This window comes from Acanthochromis polyacanthus, chromosome 3 (genome assembly GCF_021347895.1).
Source record: "Acanthochromis polyacanthus isolate Apoly-LR-REF ecotype Palm Island chromosome 3, KAUST_Apoly_ChrSc, whole genome shotgun sequence".
Classification (NCBI taxonomy): Eukaryota; Metazoa; Chordata; class Actinopteri; family Pomacentridae; genus Acanthochromis; species Acanthochromis polyacanthus.
Window position 1 is genome coordinate 34,483,117 of NC_067115.1, and position 24,194 is coordinate 34,507,310.

General features: G+C 40.8%; 1 protein-coding gene across 2 annotated transcripts in view; it reads right to left on the reverse strand.

The window, feature by feature from the left end:
• Positions 1–24,194, reverse strand: part of LOC110967017 (LIM and calponin homology domains-containing protein 1-like) — a 36,688-nt gene that overhangs the window by 1,701 nt on the left and 10,793 nt on the right. The window contains exons 2-22 of one of the 2 annotated variants that reach the window (XM_051945535.1): positions 22,979–23,049; positions 22,815–22,884; positions 22,616–22,722; positions 21,472–21,502; positions 21,267–21,377; positions 20,808–20,935; positions 20,546–20,616; positions 19,126–19,324; positions 10,682–10,720; positions 9,780–9,909; positions 9,505–9,656; positions 8,745–9,375; positions 7,559–7,888; positions 6,451–6,550; positions 6,156–6,181; positions 5,611–5,703; positions 5,327–5,528; positions 5,133–5,232; positions 3,570–3,644; positions 2,983–3,091; positions 2,555–2,657 (exon numbers count right to left, since the gene is read on the reverse strand). In XM_051945535.1, coding sequence (XP_051801495.1) covers positions 2,555–2,657; positions 2,983–3,091; positions 3,570–3,644; positions 5,133–5,232; positions 5,327–5,528; positions 5,611–5,703; positions 6,156–6,181; positions 6,451–6,550; positions 7,559–7,888; positions 8,745–9,375; positions 9,505–9,656; positions 9,780–9,909; positions 10,682–10,720; positions 19,126–19,324; positions 20,546–20,616; positions 20,808–20,935; positions 21,267–21,377; positions 21,472–21,502; positions 22,616–22,722; positions 22,815–22,884; positions 22,979–23,049 — 2,878 coding nt within the window. The remainder of the gene's footprint in view (positions 1–2,554; positions 2,658–2,982; positions 3,092–3,569; positions 3,645–5,132; positions 5,233–5,326; positions 5,529–5,610; positions 5,704–6,155; positions 6,182–6,450; positions 6,551–7,558; positions 7,889–8,744; positions 9,376–9,504; positions 9,657–9,779; positions 9,910–10,681; positions 10,721–19,125; positions 19,325–20,545; positions 20,617–20,807; positions 20,936–21,266; positions 21,378–21,471; positions 21,503–22,615; positions 22,723–22,814; positions 22,885–22,978; positions 23,050–24,194) is intronic. The other variant, XM_051945536.1, reaches the window with a different exon arrangement.

The following is a 24,194-nucleotide window of genomic DNA, read 5'->3' on the forward strand; positions in this document are numbered from 1 at the left end:
TGAACTAGAGCAGAGTCAGATCCAGATGTACACTGGAAAAAATGCTCCTCTCAAAACAAGAAAAGAAAAAACTTATTTCAAAGTACTTTTACCTTGAAATACCGTAAATCCTCTTATAGTAGCCGGGGCTTTTATTTGTCTCAACTGTAGCTGGCACCAGGCTTTTAATGAAAGGAGGCATGTATAAGAGAGAGGCTTATATTTTAAAATTTTCAAAAAGAGCAGAAAGATCTTTTGTGTCAGTTTGAACCCAGTAAAATGTACTGAGCTCATTTATTGAAAACAAGTATCAAACCGGTAGCCACACTTTTTCTGTTGTTGTCTTGTCTGTCTTGTTCCGTATACGGCGCGAAAGAACGCAGAGGGGCGGGGCACGCACGCTGTCAGTACAACGCTGTAGCGCTTCACAGAAAAAAAGAAAAGAAAAAAAAAAAAAGCTTATATTGTGAGGCGGCTTTTATGAGCTTTCTTCAAAGACGCACCCGGTCATTAAAGGAGACGGGTTTTTAATGGAACACAGGTCATTATTAGAGGATTTACGGTAAGTGAAAAATCTGTCAGTAGAACAAGTGAAAAATGGCTTGGTAAGATTTCTTGAAATAAGACATCCATCCATCCATCCTCTATACACCGCTTTATCCTCACTAGGGTCGCGGGGGGTGCTGGAGCCTATCCCAGCTGACTCGGGTGAAGGCAGGGAACACCCAGGACAGGTCACCAGTCTGTCACAGGGCTACATATACAGACAAACAATCACACTCACATTCACATCTACGGGCAATTTAGAGTAACCAATTAACCTCAGCATATTTTTGGACTGTGGGAGGAAGCCGGAGTACCCGGAGAAAACCCACACATGCACAGGGAGAACATGCAAACTCCATGCAGAAAGATCCCAGGCTCAGGCAGGGATTTGAACCGGGGATCTTCTTGCTGCAAGGTCAAAGTGCTAACCACTAAATCACTGTGCAGCCCTGAAATAAGATATGATATTTAGAATATTGAGATCTGAAAATTAGCTGGGAAAACTTATTTTAAGCTAGATTTTACCAGGATTGTCAAGCTCAGGTGTCTTATAATAAGCCAGACATGCTAAAAAAAATAGCAGTTTTTCCACTCAAAAATAGATTTTTGCTTTCATGTAACCTCCTAATTTGAGATGTATTAACCCTCCTGCTTTCTTCATTTACGGGGACCAAAACATATTGTCTGAAAAAAAAAAAAAAAAATCAGCAAAAAAAAAAATCCCCCAAATTTCTGAAATTGTGCAAAACCTTCAGGAAGAAAATTCCAGTAATTCATTAAAAGCTTCCCTTAAAAGTTTTATTTTAAAAAAAAAAGTCTTCCAAATTTGGCAAGAAAATCTTGTAAATATTCTCAAAAAATGATTAAAAATTTTCCAAAAATATCCTAAAAATATCTAAAGTGATTACATACCTATATATCAGTAAAACTTTTTTAACATTTCTTTTTTTCCACCATAAAATGTTCAAAGATTTCCCAAAAATGTTGAAAATGTGGACATCAGAAGGTTCATTGTGAAAATAGATTTTTTTCCCCACATTTTCAAACTTTAAAACGAGTCAATTTGACTCACAGGACGACACGAGGGTTAAACTTATTTTGAGTTTTCTTGTAAAATTCAACTCAAAACAAGATAATTTCAAGATTGTTTGACTTAACAAGATATTTAAGATGCATTGTCTTAAAACAAGTCCCTCCATCTTGCTGAAATGTCATTTGTTAAGTGAATTTATCTTAAATCAAGTGAGATGAGACATTTTGACTAAAAATAGGACAAATACACTTGGTAAGATTTTGAGTTTTTGCAGTGTAGATTACTGTCAGTATAATATTCAAACGAAGAGTTTTAGCAGAACCTGAAAGAAGGAAGAAGTTTCCTCTTGTCGTTCAGACAAGGCTGACTGTGTCAAACAGGAACGTCTTTTAATTATTTTCTGCAGCAATTATTGCTGCTAATGTTTGTGTTGGAGTACAAAAAAAGTCACCGTTCCAATCTTTCTTCAGTTCTGTTTTACTAACAGTTCATATCTTTCTCTCCACCACTATCTGTGTGTATTGCTGAACCACATTATTCCTATAAAATCTAATCAGAATCCATTTAAACAAGAGATGGGAAAAAAACTGTAACCAAAATCGGGTTTAGATTCTCAAAAACCGTTAGTGTTTGTAAATATGAGAAGTTACTCTTTTTTAAAATGATGAAAACAACAAGCCCCAGAAAATGCTGCTTCTTGTGTTTACCTACAAGCATTTTCTTTGTATCATACATGCCTCCTACTTTACAGTCCTCCCACACAAAGAAGAGCTGGTCATCGCTGTTCTTATTAGATAGTAATAGTTGTTTTGTATTTGTCTTTTATTCCTCCTAAACGACTCACAGCTCTTGATTTTAATGAACAAAATTTTAATAGAATGATTTAGGCTTATATAAAAAGTACATACGTGTCAAATTATATGACTGGTTCTTACAGTTTGTGTAAGATCAGGTTTGTGTCTCAGTTTGTGTGTTTCTTTGTGCGTGTGTTCTCACCCCGAGATGCAATGTAGCACTCATGGCAGCTCAGCAGTCCATTGCGAATCCTTACATCAGTCCCTGCAGTGGCGTCACCCAGCTGCCCCTTACACACCCCACACTGAGGACAGAAATGCAGTAAAGCACATCACACATACCACGGGTTGTTTTAGATGACTTCTGGAATAGATAAATCTAATCAACACTGAATATGACAATTATCAAAGATCTATTATTTTATTTCATAGATCTGAACCCATTTCAGTGCATGCTGTCATTTAATGGACCACCACCATTGTTTAGGGTCTTATTTTATTCCTGTGCCTTCTCTGCAATGTCAACACAAATTGCAGCATAAAAGGTCTTTTACACTTCAGAATACAAAAGCTGCTTCTGTATGAAGCATCTTAATCAATGTGTGGATGTGGACTAGAATAAAACAATACCTTGAAGCACTGTATGTGGAAAAACAGTCCCAGCGTATCGATGATCATAGCAGCTCCTTTTCCCAGAGGCTGAGAACAACCAGAACAGAGTCTCTTTCCACTAACACACCTACACAGACAGAGACAGTAGGAGGGAAACCGACAGTTATTCACACACAAGCTCTACTTTGTCAGATTAACTCCTGCAGGCCCGGGCTATTTTATAACAAAATGACACCAGAGCAGCTGCAAAATCTGTGAGGTTTGAACAGCCTTGAGCTGTATAAATAAGAAACATGTGGAGGGATTTTAAAATAGTCTCCTATCTGTATTACCAGGCCAACTGACATTTTTACTTTCATCGACTCGACAGTAAAAAACAACCGTATAACAATAAGGCAGTAAACACTGATGCTCTGAATCTTTTCCAAAAGTTCTCTTTGCCAAACTTAATGCGACAGAAATGAAGCACAACAAATGCTGCATTTATTTTAGTCATAGCAGCACCAGGTGGCCTCTTCAGCGACTGTGCCAGGATCAGCAATCTTCAAAAAAACAGAGCCGGTTTTATTTATTTGTGTATGCAGTGTGTGTGCTGAAAACATTACCTGGTGGGGGAGGGAGGTTGAGGTGTTGAAGGAGAGGACTGCTGTTTACTTATTACAGCATCATGGGATCCAGATCTGAAGAAAAAGAAAATAGAATATAAGTGAGGTCTATCATTTAGCAAAGATACAGTAAAAATGAAATAGCATCATAAAAAGTGACATTTTTACCTGATATGTACGTGCATATCAGGTGTAATTCTTTTAGCTTTGCTTCCCTCTCATTTTCTTACGCCGTGTATTATATTATTTGTTTCATTCTAGTCAATCTTGCCTTTTCTTCTATTTTAACTCAGGGAGTAACACCATAACTTTGTTGTATTGTTGTCTGCAGCTGAACAATGACAATAAAGGTCTTGAATCTTCCTATTGACCCTCCTGTTGTCCTCATTTACGGGCACCAAAAAATATTGTTTCCTTGTCTAAAAAAATCCAAAAATGCACGAAAAAAAATCCCCAAATTATTGAAAATTTGCAAAACCTTCAGGAAAAAATTCCAATAATTCCTTAAAAGTTTCCCTTAAAAGTTTTATTTTTAAAAAATCCTCCAAATTTGACAAGGAAATTCTAGTAAATATTTAAAAAAATGGGGAAAAATCTTCCCAAAAAATCATAAAAATATCTAAATTGATTACATATATATATCAGTGAAACGTCTAACATTTTCTTGAAGAGCATTCACATAAAAAATTCACAGGATTTTGGTTGATTTTTATGTGAATTTTTATGTTCTTAACACTCCTGTCGTCCTTCAGGTCAAATTGACCCGTTTTAAAGTTTTAAAAATGTGGAAAAAAATAATATATTTTCACATTGAAAACTTCCACATTTTAAAAATTTTTTTAGGAAACTTTTGAATATTTTTTGGTGGAAAAAAACTAATTAAAGAAAAATGTTTAAGAACATTCAGAAAAAAAATCAACCAAAATCCAGTGAATTTCGCTGTCAAATTTGGGGATTTTTTATTCGAAAAATAAAACTTTTGAGGGAAACTTTTCAGGAATTTTCTTCCTGAAGATTTTGCAAATTTTTATTAATTTGGGGAAATTGTTTCTGAATTTTTGGACTTTTTTCAGACAAGGCAAAAACATTTTTTGGTAAGGACAGTACGAGGGTTAAAAAACATTTTTAGCATTTCTTTTTCCACCAAAAAATGTTCAAAGATTTCCCAAAAATGTTGACAATGTGGACATCAGAAGTTTCACTGTGAATATATATTTTTCCACATTTAAACCGGGTCAATTTTGACCCATAGGACGACATGAGGGTTAAAGACATCTTGTCATGTATTTTATGATGCTCAGATTAAAACTTCACAAGGTAAACTGTACAAAGCTGTGGTGTTGGTGTTTCATGTGTTCAGATTTTTTCTTCTCGGAGCATCGTGGCATCAGGTAAAGTTCTCTCTACTCTGCTTCAGAATGAGCAGTTCAGAAATTATGACCTTGTTTGTAATCTTTATACCAGACATAAAACATACTCATGCAGTTCTTCCAGTCATTTGTTCTCCATATTAATGTGGCCTTTAACACAGAGACAAATGCACGCACAAAGCATCCTGGTCACCTTTTAACAATCTGTGCCTGGTTCAGCTGAGGGTTGCGGTCCAGAGAGGCCGTTTTCCAAAGTTCCTGTTTCTTTGACGGTTCACCATCACAGGCAGAATCTACAAAAACACAGAACAAAATAAAACTTTGTCTCATAAACTTTGAGGAATACATGGAATAAAAAATGAGTGAGTTTGTCTGCTTCATGCTCACCCTGGAAAAAATGCAGCTTGGATGCGTGCTGATCCTCGTTCCCTGTGGAGATTCTTTGGCCGTTGTGCTGCGGGGCAACATTTCTTCCCCCGGTGTCGTTGTTTTGTGGGGCTGACGAAGGCGTCGCTGTCTGTCCTGACTGCTGGTTCAACAAGCCGGTGGGATTCAGTGGCGTGACGGTCTCCTCCAGAATCCGCCTCTCCTGAACGAAGAAAACAAACCAATCCAGAAAAATAAAACCAGAACATGACGTGTTTTGTTCTGAGTCTGAGTGGTGTTTGTACCTCTTCATTGTGTTTCCTCTCCTCCTCCTGCACCTCCAGCTGAGCTTTCTCCCATTCCTTCTTCAGCTTCTCCTGCTCTTTCTCATATTGCTCCTGGAGAGAAACGCTGTCGGTGTTAAATGCTGTACGCACAAAAACGCATGTATGACACACACATAAAACACATAAATAAGCACATCCGGCGCAGCGTGTGCCGTCTGTTCTCCATGCACGTACACACCATCACACCACAGTACCTGGAGGACACGCTCCTGCTCCTGTTGCCACCTTTCCAAGCGTTTACGCTCCTCATTGGGGTCCCAGACCCAGTGATTAACACGTTTAGCCAAGTTCAACATGGGGTCTCAATCTACCCAGACCCGGACAACAATCGCACACACACACATGTATACGGGCCAAAAGGACAGAAAGAGAGGAAAGGTGAGAGGACAAGTCTGACTACAGGCACTACAGCGACCACTGGGGACGAAGGGTCAGGACAGGGTCAAATTTAAGAATGAAGGAGAAACAGAAAGAACGAGCGGCAGCTGTTTAGAGATACTCACGCTCACACTGCTTTCCTCAAGTCTTTCTGTTGAACAGGACAGAGACACAGAAAATAACTAGAAAAGCACTCGGAGAGCCCAGGCCATCTGTTTGTCTGTCTGTCGGTTTGTCTGTTAACAGCATAACTCAAAAAGTCACTTTTTGAGTTATGCTGTTAACAGACAAGCTCCGATGATTACATAACCTCCTGGCGGAGGTAATTACAACTGCTCAAAGAAAAGACAGGAAATAGGGATAAATAAAGCTGTAAATGACATTTCTTTGTATGAGTGACTGAAAAAAGAGCAGTTTTACCCGTGACAGTGGGAGAATAGTCCTGCATGCTGTTGGGTGAAGCTGCTGGATGAGCATTTTTTTCTTCCAGTGGACTCTCCAACAAGTCGCTAGTCGCAACCTGAAGGTTAAACATTCAACTGTGTTAATAAAGGAATAACTGCAAACCAGCTGGTTAGAAAATTGGACTTCTATTTGTCCTGTTTATAAATTCCCTAAAATACTGAATAGCTCATACAGGTGTTTTAAAATGTCTGTTTAGTGAAAATGTAACACTTCTTGTTCATTCAGCTGACTTTTTAAATGTTTTTAATGTGTTTTTCTTTACACTCCAGGCAGCCAATGGGTTTAGTTCATGCAAATCTTTATTAAAATGAGCCAGAAGAAACCAGAAACTTGTTTTACATAAGTGATCCACACGGAAGACACTGGAGATAGTTTCAGGTCAGGCTCATGTCCTTCACTGTGGCAGAATACGCAGCGGGACCAAGACTGTCTTGTTTAAAGATGAGTCAGTATTTTTAACCCTCCTGTCGTCCTTCAGGTCAAATTGACCCGTTTTAGAATTCTAAAAATGTGGAAAAAATATATATATTTTCACTTTGAAAACGTCCACATTTTCAAAAATTTTTTAGGAAATTTTGAACATTTTTTGGTAGAAAAAATATATAAAAAAAAAGTTTACGAACATTCAGAAAAAAATCAACCAAAATCCAGTGAATTTTGCTGTCAAATTTGGGGACTTTTTATTTTTAAAAAAAATAAAACTTTTGAGGGAAACTTTTCAGGAATTTTCTTCCTAAAGACTTTGAAAATTTTTATAAATTTGGGGCATTTTTTTCTGAATTTTTGGACTTTTTTCAGACAAGGCAACAACATTTTTTGGTAAGGACAACACCAGGGTTAAAAAACAAGGAGGGTTAAACATGCAGATGACCAAGGGTTTGTCTAAAGCCGTTTAACAGTGGCACAAGTACTGAATGCACATACTAACTATTGTCTTCGATTGACTTGTAACTCCTTATCAATCAGATGTCGCTCATGTTTGTGTATGGTTCATGGTCAGGATGAAGTGATTCTAAGCTTAGTTTGGTTTAATAGGATAGACACGCGACACTTGCAGTATTACCTGTCCGTTGCTTTGGGGTTCTGGCTGAAGTGGCTCCACAACAGTCTGTGTGAGTTCTGTCACAATGGTCGTTGTGATGATGCAGTTTCGGCCTCCAATCAGGGAGCTGATGGCCGAGGCTGAAGACGAGGTCGGTTTCTCTGCCTTTGGAGGTCGCGGCTGCTCTGTCGGCTCTGGACTTTTTCCAGCCTCCTCCGGCGGAAGATCCTTCTCCGTCTGTTTGGGGGGAATATCTTTGATCTCCTGTGGTGACTGCGGAGGGGAGGTAGGTGGGATGGAAGCAGTTAAATCCTCCGTTGCGTCTCCATTAACTCGCACCAGCCCGTCCATCTGAGTGGGACACAGACAGTACAGAAGCATACTCACATTTAATAAATGGTGTACAACAGACTACAATGCTGGAACAAGCAAATGTAAGGATTTTAATGATAACACAAAAAGTAGTTGTATAATTTCTCCTGTTTTTGTTGATTTGTGTCCACGGCAGTAATTACAGTTAATGACAAATACAGCAACATTGCTGAGTAGTAAAAACCATTAATTAACTGTCTATGCATAGATAATAAATAAATGACAAATAGCTAAAGTGTTACTCATACGAAAAAAATCAAGATTACAAGGAGGTGGAGCCAGATTAGATTACATATGTTTACACATGATTTGAAGATGTTATAAAAACATAGTCATTCCAGGATTAAGAGATATTTAAAAGATTAGTCGTAGCTCCTGCAAAAACACATCTTCTCCAGCACTAGTTATTCACTTTCTGTTGTACTTTTTTGGTCAGTGTTAAATTATTCTAAAACAAATATCTTTAAAAACTGCTTCATCATTGTTTTGAACTTCCTGTTTTTGGTTCAAAGTTTAAGATTCAGTTTATTTATTCACAAGATTATACCCGATACACAAATTATAGAATATAGATAAATAAAATTAGCAGTGACTGGAGTATAGATACTTGTATTAATTAAACATATACTGAGAGAGTAAACTAAGGACTTGCATGTCATCTATCTATCTATCTATCTATCTATCTATCTATCTGTCTGTCTAGCACTGTTTCAATGACTTTGTGTGATGTAAAGAAGTAAATAAAAATGGTGAAACATGAGTTCAGGCAATGAGGTGGACCAGTGAGCTATCAGATGATGCTGACTGGTCTGACTGGCAGATATTGAACCCCTACCTTGACCGGTTTGTGTCCAGACTGTGTGCTCCTGGGCTGGCAGTAGGGTTTGGCAGCCAGCAGGGGGACGGGTCTGGAGGAGACAGATGGAGGGGAGGGGACAGTGTGTGCAGGCTGCACTTGAGCTGCAGCCTGAGGTGAAGTTTGTTTGGTCTGAGGCTGAGCATCTCCTGTAATCTGGTTCTGATGTGTAGACGGAGACTCTGTCATTTGTGTCTGTGGTTTGCAAAGCTGTAGTGACTGAGGTGGCACATTTTGTGAGTTTGTGACCGTGGAGACGGGACTGCTAGGCGCTGGAGAGCTGGTGGAGATGATGGTGGCAGCTGTTTTCTCTTCTTTATCAGCTGTCTCCATCTCCTCAGGTTCTGTGTGCTTCTGGTTTGCTGTAATGGTTGATTCTGGTTTGTGCAGAGGCTCTGACGTCTCAGAGTTATTAACAGGGGATGTTGGTTTGTGCTCCTTGTCCACTTGAATTAAGTCCTGTTTGGGTTTTGATCTGGGCAGTTTTAGGCTGTCCAGTGTTGCGTCGCTGATGGTGAAGCGGAGAGCGTAACGCTGTAAAACCAAAGCCGCCTCCTCTGGTGTCGCTGCACTTCTGTAGGCTTCACACAATTCTGCTTCTCTGCGCTCCCTGGAAAGGAGGAATAAGAAGAGAGACATAAATCATCTGATGTGTAAGCAGCCATTCTGATATTGTCTCTGGACTAATTCAAATAAGTTTCAAATAAGCTTCATGTTATGGAATCAGCATCATTCTTACTTCTCCTCAACGATCTCTTTGTACGTCTTGATGCTTTTTCTCTTATCACCTCCCTCCTCCTTCAGCCTTTTCTCCAGCCTCTTCCTCTCCTCCTCTTTTTTGATGAGCTCCTGCGATGCGCTGCGGCGTCGATTCTTCCAGCGAGCCAAGTCCTGCCACACATTTACAGCATTAATTCAGGACATGGATATTATTTGAATGCAGAATTTACCCACATTTCATTAAATGAACCCTAAAAGCGGTGCTAATCTATCTTGACACTACAGGTCCCTTACGTCTTGCCAGTGGTCCTCGTCCTCCTGAAAGTTGTTGTATTGCTCGTGCATTCGTTCATATCGCGATTGGCTCAGTGGCGGTAAATGTCCCACCTCTTCCTCGTTCAGTATGTCACTCATGCTGACGCTCCTGAAGAGGAAAAAGATAGTATAACCTCGTGCAAATCACCGAAAAATTACGAGCAGTCGCTTTTTTCAGATCTCTGGCTCTGGAAAACAGCACGTTTAACATATTATTTGCATCAATCACAACAGTGTTCATCACAGAATTTCAAATACATTATAAGAATTCAAAATAATACACAATTCATGATCATAAAGGAAGCAATTTTTTCTGAAAATAACAGCAATTGCAATGAGATATACTTAAACAGCAAGACATACACAACCAGTAACAGTCCACCAAAACTCGTATTAATCACTTCTGTTTTTCTTTTCCATATGTGGTGGATTTATATTAGTTGTGTACGTGTTGCCCCACATCTCCACACAGTAATAAATCATGTTGCTGTTTACATAAACTAATCACAAAGCATTTAAACAAGCAACTGAGTAAAAATAGCTCAATTATTTGGCAAGCTTAACAAATTAACTCAACTTAATAAGGCGGTTTTAGTGGAGAAGTCTGTATCAGTGTGTATTTTAATGACCACCTACTTGTAAACAAACAAAACTAATCAGAATTACAGTGAAAGTAAAACTCAAAAACAAAAGATGACAATAAAAAGCTTGACGTTAGTGATGATATTATAAAGCACAGCAATGAGAACAAAGTTATTCTGCATGTGTGATTATACGGAATTAGCATAATTTTGGATTTTACAGCTTGAAATGTGACATGCACAGCGAGTGTGGGTTACTATCATGCATAAGTCTGTCCGGATTCAGGCTCAAACACTTACTCAGTGTCCTCAGACATAAAAGCAACTCGTCGGCTCATCCTAAAACAACAACAGAATTAAGTGAATGAGAGGAAAGAGCAGGTGAAGGTTTGCGTGACAGGATGCTCTGCAGGACTTCCTAAAGGCATCGATTTAACATGAGTCATCACTGCAACCAAAGACGCTAAAAGAGATAAATGTGTTTCATTTCCATTCAGAGATATGAGCAAAAAAATGAGGGGAATAAATGCAGACTGGTTGCATGAAAAAGCTGCCGTCTTATTCATCAAATCTGAGAGGGGAGGCATCTCACATTATTGGAGGAAGCTCATCATCCTCCAGCCAGAAGGGTTTCTTTCGCGGTTCCTCATTCACATCCATCTTCTTCTCTTCCACCTCGACTTTCTCCTCCACTTCCTGCTTCTCCAGCTCTGCCTTGACGCTACAGATCTGAGCAGCAGCAGCAGCAGGAGGAGGAGGAGGAGGAGGACTGGGCGCAGGCACGAGTGACGGAGAGGAAACGGGTTCAGCCACAGGTGTGTCAGGGGTGTTAGGGATCTTCATGTCACCCTTTTCTTGCTCTTCCTCCTCCTGCCTCCCCCTCAGCCCTGCACATGTGGGGCTGGTTGGGGGTTTGGATGGCAGGTCTGAGGTCTGAGGTTCTGCCGCCACAGCAACAATGCCGCTGCAACAACGATCCAAGATTAACAGGAAAACACACTCAGAGGGTCAATCAATCGCACAAGGCCAACTCTGAAGCTTCTAAGCTGCTCTGAGGGGCTAAAAGAGTCGGTTCACCCAGTTTTTAAACATATATTTGCTGAAGTCTATCTCATGGTATGTAGTTATGCAGATTGATTGGGTTTTTAACAGCCGGGGTTCTGAGATATCAGCAGTGACTCTGAGATTTCTGCCTCCGCTCCACTGCAGTGAAGAAAATTTCGAAAGCTTCGTCCAGAAGAAGCATCACTGCCACAGTGTCCTTGAACTGGAATTAGTCCCTACTGATGGAAAACTATGACAAAGTCTGGCTCTTACAGGATAAGTGCAAAACAAACTATTAGAGAATCTGAACAACATAATCATTCGGCGGAGTTGAGTTTCTCCTCCAGCTAAGTCGAGGATTCAGCCACTTCCAGCTCTATTTTGGTCTCCTGAGGGAAGCATATGTCTCTTAAGCTGCTCAATGCTTCATTATGTTCAAGAGCAAGTTACTAAACTGTGGCTTTCTGCTGTTTAGTGCAGAGCAGACAGTATAAAATTATTCAAAGTTGCAGGTTTGACAACTGAAGAAAGAGCTAAAACTCACTATGAAGTCCTGAGCTGAGTAAAGCTGCAGATTCAGAGGATCATTCTGTGTATTTTCATCACTAAATTCAGCCTCATTCACATGGTCACACTATTTCACATTGTCATTTCATACACTGTTATGATAAAACGATGCACTACATCTGCTTTAACCAATTATCATGACTTGCTGCCAAATTATTTTTATCTTCTTTGTCCAGCTCATAGATATTTAGGCTCTACCAAACATTAAAAGATGGATGTAAAATCCTTTTCCAGTAATTTCCTTGGGGTTTTCTTGGAAATAGCTAGTTAATTTGATATTACTTATAAGAAAAGCAGAGACAGAGCTCAGTTTGTAGACTGCATGACCTAGATTCTTTTACTCAAGACATTAATTCGATGTGCAAAAATTTGAAATTTATCTTCAGGCTATTTAATTCATAGTGGAGGGTATTTACATCGCCCTCCATAATTGTTGGCCCCCCGGGTTAAGATGTGTTCTTTGGCTTCTTTGGCACAATGAAAAAAGAGGAAAATCCAACCTTTAATTCAAGTGCATTTATTCAGTGGGGGGAAAAAAAATCACACATTAAGAAATAATTCTTTTACATCAAATCATGTTAGCACAACTGATGTTAATACTTTGTACAACCCTCTTTTGCCAACAAAACAGCACCCAATCTTCTCCTATAATACATTTTCCAACAATTTTCAGTGTGAGAGTATGATTCTACAATAAAAATTGAATTTATTTTAAGGTTTTCAACACATCTAAACCAGGGGTGACAATAATTATGGAGGGCGCTGTAAACAGAGTTCAAAAAGATGTTTTCTTGTCCCTAAAATTAGTACTGTATTACATAGTTATTTCCATGAAATGTATAAGGTGATTATAAACTTACAGACCTGTTCAGGGATTGTCTTTTATGTAATCTGGGTGACCCGGCCCTTTCAGCGGATTTCAAACAGTGGAACGGCAGCACTTTAAGCCTTGCTGTGTTTTAAACAGACACACACAACTAGAGCCAAACCAGCCAAAGTCAAATCAAACAAAGCTAAAGTTAGACGTCACCAACAAAACAAAATACCAGATTAGTGAAAAAGAATCATAAACCGAGCCAAGCCATGTGAGAAACAGAGCTGCAAGAAATCCACCGCAACAGCAAATCTGAGCCCTTTCAAACAAATGAATCCACATCAGGCATCCAGCTGCAGGTCCTCACACATGCTAAGACAGAACCACAACCCCAGCACAGTCAAGTCAAGATCACCTCCAAATCACCACAGAAACCCGCTGATGTTAGTATTTCAAGTCAACTAAAGCAAACAAGGTTAAACCTCCAGCTTTGCGTAGTGTAATATTCCAATAGTTCACCAACACCACAACCTGCTCTTCATTCAAACACAGTAAATACCTTTCGCTGTCCATCTTCACTGAGAATTTAGGTCTGCTGTGGAGCTGCTTCATTGCAGACACTGGGCTGATGGTGAATTTGACTGATCCAGGCACAGGCAGGAACTGATTTGCTTTGGCTGCACTTGCTTTTTGGAATGATCCGGTTCTTCGTGCCATCATGTCGTCCTTCTCCAAGTCAGGCACAGGTTCATTTTCATCATACTCGTCCTCGTTATTGTCATATTCATGTTCGCCGTGAGACGCTGCTCGGATCTCTGTCGTCTCCGGCTGCTGCTGAGGCGTTTCCATGGGAACCCTGGGCTGCTGTTGTTCCACTCTGTGACAGAAAGTCCTGTGATTGAAATAGCTAAACATCAAGTTGGAAAATTTCTTTGAAGATGCAAACAACACCGAGCTTGTTAGTGGCCTCTGCACGCTGTTAGACACAGTCCAAATCAAACCTCAGCCCACCTGACGTTCAGTTTCTTGCTCCTGTCGGCCTGGACTTGCTTTTTGTTTCGCGGAGCTGCGTCTGTGGCGTCCTCCGCTTGTGTGCAGCGCCTGGAGGCAGGCATAGGCAGGAAACGGTTGAAAGTCGCCGCAGAGGTGCTTTGTTTATGGAAAACTCCTGTCCTCCGTGCCATCATGTCGTCTTTCTGAAGATCTGGGATTCTCTCCTCTTCCTCCTCGTCCTCTTCCTCTGTCCTCCGTTCATATTGAGCCAGACGAGCATCTAGTTCAGCGGGAGTGGGCTCAGGGGTCCAGGGTGGGAGGTCAGCAGAGATAGGGGTAGCTTGACTGGAGTCAGATTCATCTATCTGGCTGTTAGAGTATCGTAAAATGCTCAAATCACAGCAACAAATATGGACAATCTGTACTCATGACTGCAACTATAGCTGTAAACTCCAGGCATGAACATGCAAACAAGCAGAGGGGTACAGACTACAGACTGTAAAGAGGAATAAACTCCAAAATAAAAACCATTCATGGGTTAGAAAAACACACAACTGTAATGTATAGACATAATGTACACAAACTGGATCACTGGATGACTGAATCATTACTAAAATCTAAGAATGATTCCTTTATTATAGCGTAACACCAGAGCCCAATCCAAATTTGGAGGCCTATAGCTAAGATGGGGTTTTAAATCATATTTAGGGGGTATTTTATGCCTTATTTGATAGCTGTCAGTATGGAAAGGGCAGGAAATTAGCAGAGAACCAGGGATGCTACGTGTCTATTGTTGGCGAACTGAAAACCATGATGAAGCTGATATTTTAAAGTTCATAAAATCTGCAAACAATATATTAGTTGATGTTCTTTTTTTTTAACATAAACACATATTTTGATCATCACATTTTTTAAGCAGGGCGTTTTTTTGTCTCTGATTGAGCATGTATTTGGAAAATGGTTTCAAATATGTAAAACAGACATGTGAAATCTTATTCACTCATACATATATGCCCATACTGATATATCTGTAATAAGCTAATATCAGATTCCAAGCAGATTTACGTAGCTTTGCTTGTCGCAGTTTGTTCATGCAAGTGTGTGAGTGCGTATTTTTGTTTCCTATTGAAACTACAAGCAAATCAGTACAATGCAGAGAAGTGCATTCAAACTACCTAATGCACTAATTCAAATAGGTTTAAAATGTAAAGCATGTCCCGAATGACACTGACAAGCAATTTAACCGAGTAATTTAATAAGCAATGCAACAGAGTGCTCCTCAGTGCAGTCCATACTAATGCAGGCGACCTTGGATTTGAGCCAGTGCAGCCTAAGTTGTCTTGTATTTGGCCTCGTCCATACCTGCGTTCCCGCTCTGAAAGCTGGGAGTCCAGGCCAATGGTAGGCATGGCTACGGTTGCCTTGGAACAGAGTCGTCTTAGCAACTCCGTCTCCTCCCCTTTACTTGACATGACTGTGTCTATAGGCTGCTCGATCTCAGTCACGCCCCCAAAGGTCACAACTTTGCTGTGACCTCGTCCAGCCTTTGCTGATCTGCTGAAAGGACTTCCATAATTTTTCTCCAGACAAGCCTGACACACTGGGGCCGGGCTAGCCTCACTGTAGATACAGTCTCACAAATGAAGACAGGCCCGCCGACAAAACACGGTCACGAACATCCACACCAACGACAGCCAGGAAAACAGCAGGGGGAAAAGAAACAGGGTGGAAATAAATCATGAGCAACTACAGACAGAGGATCAGACTGTGAAGACAAAAGATGGATGAGGTGGAAATGTTGAATCAGACAGGAAGTGTGGATGGACAGAAGAGGACAAAGCATGGGATTTGGTATTTGAATCACTTGAACACACGCATGTTCACGCGTACACACCGAGCATTTCATCTACTCTAGGTAGCCACATTTTCCTACTCACTGCTGCTCCTCTGGGAACACAAAAAACTCTTTATCCTATCTAATGACATCAGCACAGAGAGGGGAAAACAAAGCCGAAGCAGTGCTCACGGCCAACAGTCGCCTCTTTTTTTGGTCACACACACAGAGTCTCATACACACCGGCCAATTCCCTGCTCTGTTCCAATGCCTGTCAAAGAAGACTGAAGAGGACTGAAGTGCACAATAATGAGGAGAACAAACAAGCAGATGAGAACATGGGGAGCCACAGAGAACGGGAAAGAAGGCAAACTAAGTCGAGGGAGATATAAAGCTGCTTAGAAAGAAATACTGAATATCTAGCACTAAAAGATTCTGAAAGGAGGATACTCAAAGGATGTGATGTTAAATCTACTTCATGTAAATTTTATTCATACTGTGAGTTCAGCTGTTTTAGATGACTAAATCATTTATTAGATAAAGAGCAGCTGGCCAAAAAAGAGCCAAAAAGACATCTTTAAGCTGTCTGACCAACTGTCAAAAAATATCATATAATAAATGATTCAAACAGTTTGAAATTTTGAGAAATATGCTTATTTGCTTTCTTGCCAAGAAATAAGTGAGAAGATTGCTACCACTCTGGAAAATATTTAGTGACATCCAGTTGGCCAACAAACAGCATACTTAAGTTACTCCAAGAGAAATGAAATCTGTGTAACTAAAATTCTGCACAAAAAATGAGGCGCAAAACAAAATCCCACCTAATTAAAGGTACTATATGCTGCACTGTGTCTTAACCAGTAGCTTCATAGTTTTCCTGGAAACTGTTCCTTGACAAAACCTATGTTACACACAAGTTATCGTTAAATTGTCGTTTTTACACTAATCATTTTCTCTACAGATATAATTTCAGCACAACTTGGGCTCTAGAAAATTGAATACTTGCTTTTAATTATATAACAAGCAAGCTACTATGCATACACCCTCAAAAATGGCACATGTAGCGTAAAATGATTAGTATTCTTAATCTTCTTTTTCATGTCATCCTTGTGTGATCGCGAGAGAAATGCCATTTCAATACCGTCTATGTCTTGCTCATATGGCAGAATTCACAATAATTTTGGCTTTGACTTTGTGCACGCTGTCAGAAATTATGTATTTTAAGTGATATTGCAGTAAATTCCCTGTTCTAGCTTGCATTTGTTTTACAAAATGTTTGCAGAATGTAGTAAAGTCGATGACAGTGAGACAAATTTTATTCAAATAAAGTGTATTTTGTAGTAGTTCAACCTCTTGACGCCTGAATTTATTTACAATTAAATTTTAAAAAATTGTGTGTTTTTGCTTTCCAGTTGATGCTAAAATAATTAGGTCCCACTCTGATCGGTCCTACGAGAAACCAGTGTTTGCAAAAGGTTCCGCGGTACGCATTGAATACGCACAAACCGGCATTGGGGGAATGGATACGCTGTCTCGGCTGCAGTCTGAATGAAAGTGGTATGATGCGAATTCGTGCCAAAACACGTCAAGGGGTTAATGAGGATTCAACAAGTCAAAAATAAGAAAATAAACTCCCTGATTTTTAAGTCACTATTGGCAACATTTTTCAGAAAGGTCTAGTGACTCTGCTACGTCTTCAGTGATCTGCTCGGCTAGAAACCAGAAGCAAATGCACGCCCAAATACACACACTGCACATTCTTTCATCAGCTTTTAAACACAAAGTCATGACAGACCACACACTTTACATACAGCAGGTGTACTGCATGTGTGCTGAAGCAGAGAGTGTGTGATGGGGCACCTTGGTTCAGTCATCTTCAGTCTCTCCCACTTCTGCATATCGGCCTGGCTCATGGAGGAAGAAACAAAGCTCATTGGTCCGTCCCTGTGAGGGAGGGGCCTGCTATGAGCCCGCCTACGAGCCAGGTCGTCCTTCTGCTTATTAGGCATCACCTCAAGCTTTCCCTCTTCTCCCTCATCCTCATCATCCTCCTCTTCCTCGTGGCGAGGGGCAGAGTTTAGGAAGGGGTTGTCTCTGCGTGTAATGATGTCAGGGACTGCTTCCTTCTCACTGTCCAATCACAGAGCCAGCACGTCGGCATTGCACGGCACACATTACCCATCAAAAGTGGAGCGCATCAAACCACACGTGACCATAACAACCAAAGAAAGACAAAGCAGGAAAATGAGAAAGGAAATTTAGACGTGAGTTAGAGGAAATGGAACAAAAATACCAAAATACATGGCTGACCTGATCTCCTTCTCCTGCAGTGTTTGCTGCGAGGCTCGTCTGATGCCCTCCCAACGCTCTCGGTCTTTGTTGGTACACAAAGGAGAAGGAATGAACTGATGCACCTTAGAAGCAACGGGGCCACGATGGGCTCGTCTGGACGCCAGGTCATCTCTACGAACATCTGGAACCTTTTGTGCTTCGGCCTCCTCTTCGCCATCGGAGGCGGAATCCCACACAGATTTCTGAGAGCTCAAAAACTCATTGTCACGACGAAGGATGATGTTCGGGGAGGGTGACCGCACTTCTTTCTCCTCCACTATGGGAGGGCTGGGGTTGGAGACGGGACGCACAACAAGGTCATTACAGAGTGGATCAAAAAAATCCACATTTTGAGCAGAAGCAGCAATGTGCATATTGGGATTGACATGCGCGTAAAAACCTTTTTCGCAAATCCTGTTGGTTGGTCCAAGATTGCAGACAGACGTGCTTTTGAAAATAAGGACTTCTGATCCAAAATTCAAAAGCAGACAGACTCAATCAGGCAGCATTCTCATCCAATTAATCCTGACACAACTGACAAGGTTTAAATCAACCTCTCCTATATGGCTCTCTCTCTCAACACCAGCAATCAGTGACAAATCAGTATACTCTGACGTAAACCTCAGCATGAAGTAGCACGACTTCTGCAACCACACAAACCAAAGGTTAGTCCACAGCACCAGTGTGAATAGAGCACAAACCACAAACCAATTTCCCATCACAACTTTAGTCAGTGAGAGCAAACGAGCAGCAGCTCCCATGCTTGTCCTCTCTGACCTGCCGTAGCGAACGGCTGCAGGAAGAACTTTAATTCCTGCCTTCTCTAACTTCTGCAGCTTCCTCTGCTCCAACGCCTGCTGGGTATCCATCTCCTCTTCCTGTTTTGCTTTTTCCCCATTGCTGTCAGGTGCCCAAGTGACAGTCTTGGGAGTTTTATGGTGCAGCCCAGTTCTCTTGCTCTGCTCTGGATGGGCTTGAGGGTGACTGAGGGATGGTGTGAAATGGCAGGGAAAGATTAGGGATGTGTGCGTCTGTGCATCCATGTTTGTGTTTTTACCTCTTTCCTTGTTTCCACTGAAGCACTTCAGAATTGGTTTTGCATCACAAACACAAATCATTTGAATTAGAGTGACCGATGACGTTTAATGTGTTGCCCATTACCTCCGCTGTTCTCCGTCTTCTGGATGCGGTTTTCGTCGCGGAGCTGGGATGTAGGAGCTGGCGTTGGTTCGGTTAGGAAGGAACTGGTTGAAGGGGATGGAGCTTCTCGATTCACCGCTGGCAGTCCGTCTGGCCAACATGTCGTCCTTACGCACATCTGGCTTCCTGTTGGCTTCAGCCTCCGAGTCGCTGCTTCGCCCTGGGCAACAAAGAGCAACGGAGCATAACAGGGAAGAGAGTGATGAAGGTGAGAAGGTTATTTTTAATTAGCCCTTGTATAATAACTTCTGCAAAACACTGCAAGCACACAGGATCCAATTTACATCTTACATTAACATGGTTCTCAATCTATCTGGTTGGGAAAAAACATGTTGATACAAGGTGTAAACGCACACAGCATACGTTTGTCATCAGAAATGTAACTGAACTGGCTTGCAGTGCATTCAGACCTCGGTTAGGCGTTAAATCCGTGCAGTATAACCACAATCATATTAACTCAACCTGCTCCTGTCTGCTCAACCGCTGAAGCTAACAAGTGCTTCACAAAAAGCCCTACTTTTCCTCTCACAATCACCCATGTTTGTTAATAAATCACCTATTTTTTTACTGACACTGACCGTTCATAATAAAGGTAGAATTAACATAAATATCAATTATTAATAAAAGGTGTAAAAGCAAACACCCACGCATCAAATGCTATTATCCAGACAAGGTCTTCAGATACAAATCCTATCTTTATGCAGCGTCTAAATGCTGTTTCCAGTTGTTGTGACCTACTAGCTTAATGTTTTATCAATAGAACTTATCTCCGTGTTTCATGTCAGTATTGTCAAGCCTCTGACTAAAATGGTGCACGTCCATTTTAGATTCCACATATTATGAAATGCTGGCAGAATAATTAGGATAGTAGGATATTGTTTGGTAAGCAGCACTAACCCACTTTCTCTGTGACCTGCACGGAACGTAGGGAATGAGGCTATTCCTGGCTTTGGGACTGTGTTTTTCTTGTCACCCTGCTGCACACATATTGTACTGTCAACATGAAAGACATAAACAGGATGCTTGTGATAGCCCACAGACATATGACAAGCAGGATGTTGACCTCAGCGTCCGTTTCCCAGGTCCAAATCTCTGGTGATTGCTACTTAGACCAACAGCTGCTGCATCTGGGGTACCACACACAATCTGAGACGCTCAGCTGTTGTCCACCCAGCCGGAGCGGTCATACTATATGAAGGTTAAAACCCCAACATGCTGAAGAACAGCAGTCAGTCTATTTCTGGATGAGTGGTTTTGTATTTAAAGGAGTAGTTCAACAGTTTTTTTTAGGTGCACCTTCTTTCCTAGAGCAAGTAGAGAAGACTAATGCCACTCCAGTTTCTAAAAAAATTAAAGAAAAGACGCATTTATCGCAACTGACCATCACTGTTTCCTCGATTCACCACGTCAGGAGAAGGACTGTGCTGCGAGCGGGAGCCAAAGGAATCCAGGCTGTGAAATAAAAGGAAAATACACCAGAACACACATAATAAAGTTTGACAAATAGCAACTAAATTCGAACTTGGAACATTTGTTTGAGTGCAAGTTTTGTGCTGTGCTGAACTTGATCAGGGGTGATCCTAAATGCCCTTGTGTGTGCAACCACATATCAGCATGCATGTGTGTTGACAGATGTCTCCCACCTGTCTAGGGAGTTGTCTCGGGTGTGTCGCGGTGGAGAGAGAGACTCGCTTCTCTCAGAGTCCCAGCAGTCGTAGCCGCTGTCTCTGACGCTACGTTTCTGAGGACTGTCCCCTCCTTCTTCACTCTCCTACACACAAAGACAATTAGACAACACGATGTTTTAAGAAAAGCTTCATACAGGAGGAAAATGCATGAAGAAGCTCACATGAAATTCAATACATGGTTTGTCTCACTGTTCTGCAGACGAAACCTACTAAAAATGTATTTGAAGTGAGCCAGTCTGTCCAAACTCACATCAGCACAAGTTGTGGTGTGTTTGCCTCTTGTCTCATGACTCTCCGACATCCCAACAAAGACAGGAAACTAACAAATTCATCCCCCGCACTCCTCAATGCCTCCACTATCTGCCTCCCTCTCCTCCTCCTTGCTGCTCTTTCCCACTCAATGAGTTTACTCACCACCTTCATTTGAGCTAGAAGCCCTTCAAACTCCTTGAGGTTGAGCGTCGGGCCGCTGTAGGAGGCGCAGCCACTGGCAGCCTTTCCCAGCCAGAAAACTGTGTTCAGCACCTGTGAGGCGAAGATGAAGCGTTTGGTGTAATTTTATACACATTTAGCTTAACGCGAGATTAAAAACGAAAGAAGAGAGGGCCACAGAACTCACATTTTTTAGTTTGCGGTTGCAGTCGGAGTCCCTAACGAGAGAGAAGTGCGTTATTATTATGTGGTACGGCAATAAAATAGACCGCCATAGACACACAAAGGCAGACAGTATTCTACACTGCAAAAACTCTAAATCTTGCCAAGTCTATTTGTCTTATTTTTAGTCAAAATGTCTCATCCCCCTGGATTTAAGAGAAATTTTGTGGATGGAGGGACTTGTTTTAAGACAACGCATCTTAAATATCTTGTTAAGTCAAACAATCTGGAAATTGTCTTGTTTTGAGCTGAATTTTACAAGAAAACTCAAAATAAGTTTAACCCTCCTGTCGTCCTGTGGGTCAAATTGACCCATTTAAAAAAATCTATTTTCACAGTGAAACTTCTGATGTCCACATTTTCAACATTTTTGGGAAATCTTTGAACTATTTTTGGTGGAAAAATGTTAAAACTGTTTCTTAAGAACATTCACATAAAAATCAACCAAAATCCAGCGAATTATGTTCTTAAAGAAAATATTAGAAGTTTTACTGATAGATATATATATATACTTTAGATATTTTTAGGATTTTTTTTGGAAGAATTTTACTCATTTTTTGAAAATACTTCCAAGAATTTTCTTGCCAAATTTGGGGGACTTTTTAAAAAAAAAAAAAAACTTTTAAGGGAAACCTTTAAGGAATTATTGGAATTTTCTTCTTGAAGGTTTTGCAAAGTTTAAAAAGTTTGGGGAATTTTTTGCTGATTTATTTTGGATTTTTTTCAGACAAAGAAACAATATTTTTTGGTGCCAGTAAATGAGGACAGCAGGAGGGTTAATACATCTCAAATTAGGAGATTACATGAAAGCGAAAATCTATTTTTGAGTGAAAAACTGCTAATTATTTTTTAGCACATCTGGCTTATTTTAAGACACCCAAGCTTGGCCATATTGGTAAAATACAGCTTAAAATAAGTATTCCCAGCTAATTTTGAGAGCTCAAGATTCTAAATATAATATCTTATTTAAAAAAATCTTATCAAGCCATTTTTCATTTGTTCTATTGACGGATTTTTTTTAACTTATTTCAAATTAGAAGTTTCTTGAAATATATATATTTCTTCTTGTTTTGAGAGGGGCATTTTTTCCAGTGCAGAAGTGTATTTACTTGAGGTTAGCTCGTATGGAAGTATCTTGCAAGTCGCCGGGGTCAAACAGCTGGGAGCCCCTGAGGCCCAACTCCTCACAGCCTCTCAGGAAGACTGACAGGTTGTCCTACAGGAAACAGCGGGGGACAGTGAGTTTAGCACTTTGACGAATAGGGTGGTTTACCGAGCCGGATGTCACAGTGGAGAGTGTCTTCTTACCAGGCCGGCGATGGGGGTGGGCAGTCTGTTGATCTTCTTGACCAGCCCTGGTTTGATTGCACTCAGCAGCCTGTGTGGAGGAGGGGAGGAGCAGAGATTTATTGAGTTTATGTGTGTTGTTGCTCCCGCAGGCATCGAAAACTGAGGTGATGTCACACACTTACTCGCATAACAGGATGCCGTTCTCCAGAGCGCTGCGGAAGTCCTTGTCTCCAAAGCTCTTCCCTGTTACCGCCTGCAGAAGCACAGGAAGAGACAGATGTCAAGACTAGTGTGGGCTGCAGCTGATAAATATATGCAATTTGCAAAATAAATGCAATATGTTTTTATCCATAAAACACAAGAGAATAATGATGATGAACATTACAATTTCCCAAGAGGCCAGCGCTCATGGATATTTGTTTAGTTTACAGCAGTATAAAACAAAGAATAGCAGTGGGTTTTTGCCTTTGAGAAGCTTTTCTGGAACCAGGTAATGTCAGGCACACTACCAAGCATTTTGTGCGATAAAAGGACTTAAAAGTAATTTTTAAAATGGTTTTAGTTCAACTTTTTCATCATGCTGTTCTTCCCTGTGCCATAAAAACAATTAGAACAATGTACCGGGCAGATATTAATTAAAAATATTTGGGATGACATTTTTTAAAAAGCACAGACCATTACTGACAATCAGATCAATGCTTAAGATATTTATCAAACAAAAATGCCTGTGATGAGGCCGGATTTTGGCAAATTTGGATCTTCTATCTGCCAGAATCACTGGAAATATGCCTCTTGATGGGAACCTGCTGCTTCCCAGTTCACCCTTCCCCCAGCATTTCGCTTCAGGACAAACCAAATTAGAGTGATGGCAGGTCGGTGACACACTGCTCTGCGTCCTCATTCCATTTTTTCCAAAATACACCCACGTGTCACAACGATAACCTCAATCCTCTAACCTGGAGTCAATCCTGTGCAGGCAGGAGAGGCGAAGAGAATCAGGATGCTAACACTGATATACGTTCATGACACCAACCCACACGCCGCCTTTCTGAGCTGTTGCGCAACCAGCGGCCAAAGATGAATAGAAAAGAAGCGAGGGTTGGCTGATGCCGTTTGGACGTCTAATCCAGATTAGCAGAGATTACAGTTAGCGCCCAAACTGTTAACTGCAGGCCCACACTCTCTCTGATTCTGCTGCTCAGACATACGCTCCTTTACATGCTTTCACAGCCAAACAAATGCACTTACACTGATCTGATTTAAGAATCTGCGAGTCTAAATACTTTAATTTGTGACGCAAAAAATTGGAGCCCTTGCTTTTCTTTCTCTGCTGCGTCTCCCTGGTGATACTTGTGATTTAGTTCTATTTCTTAAATGCATATCTGCTGCACATGCACC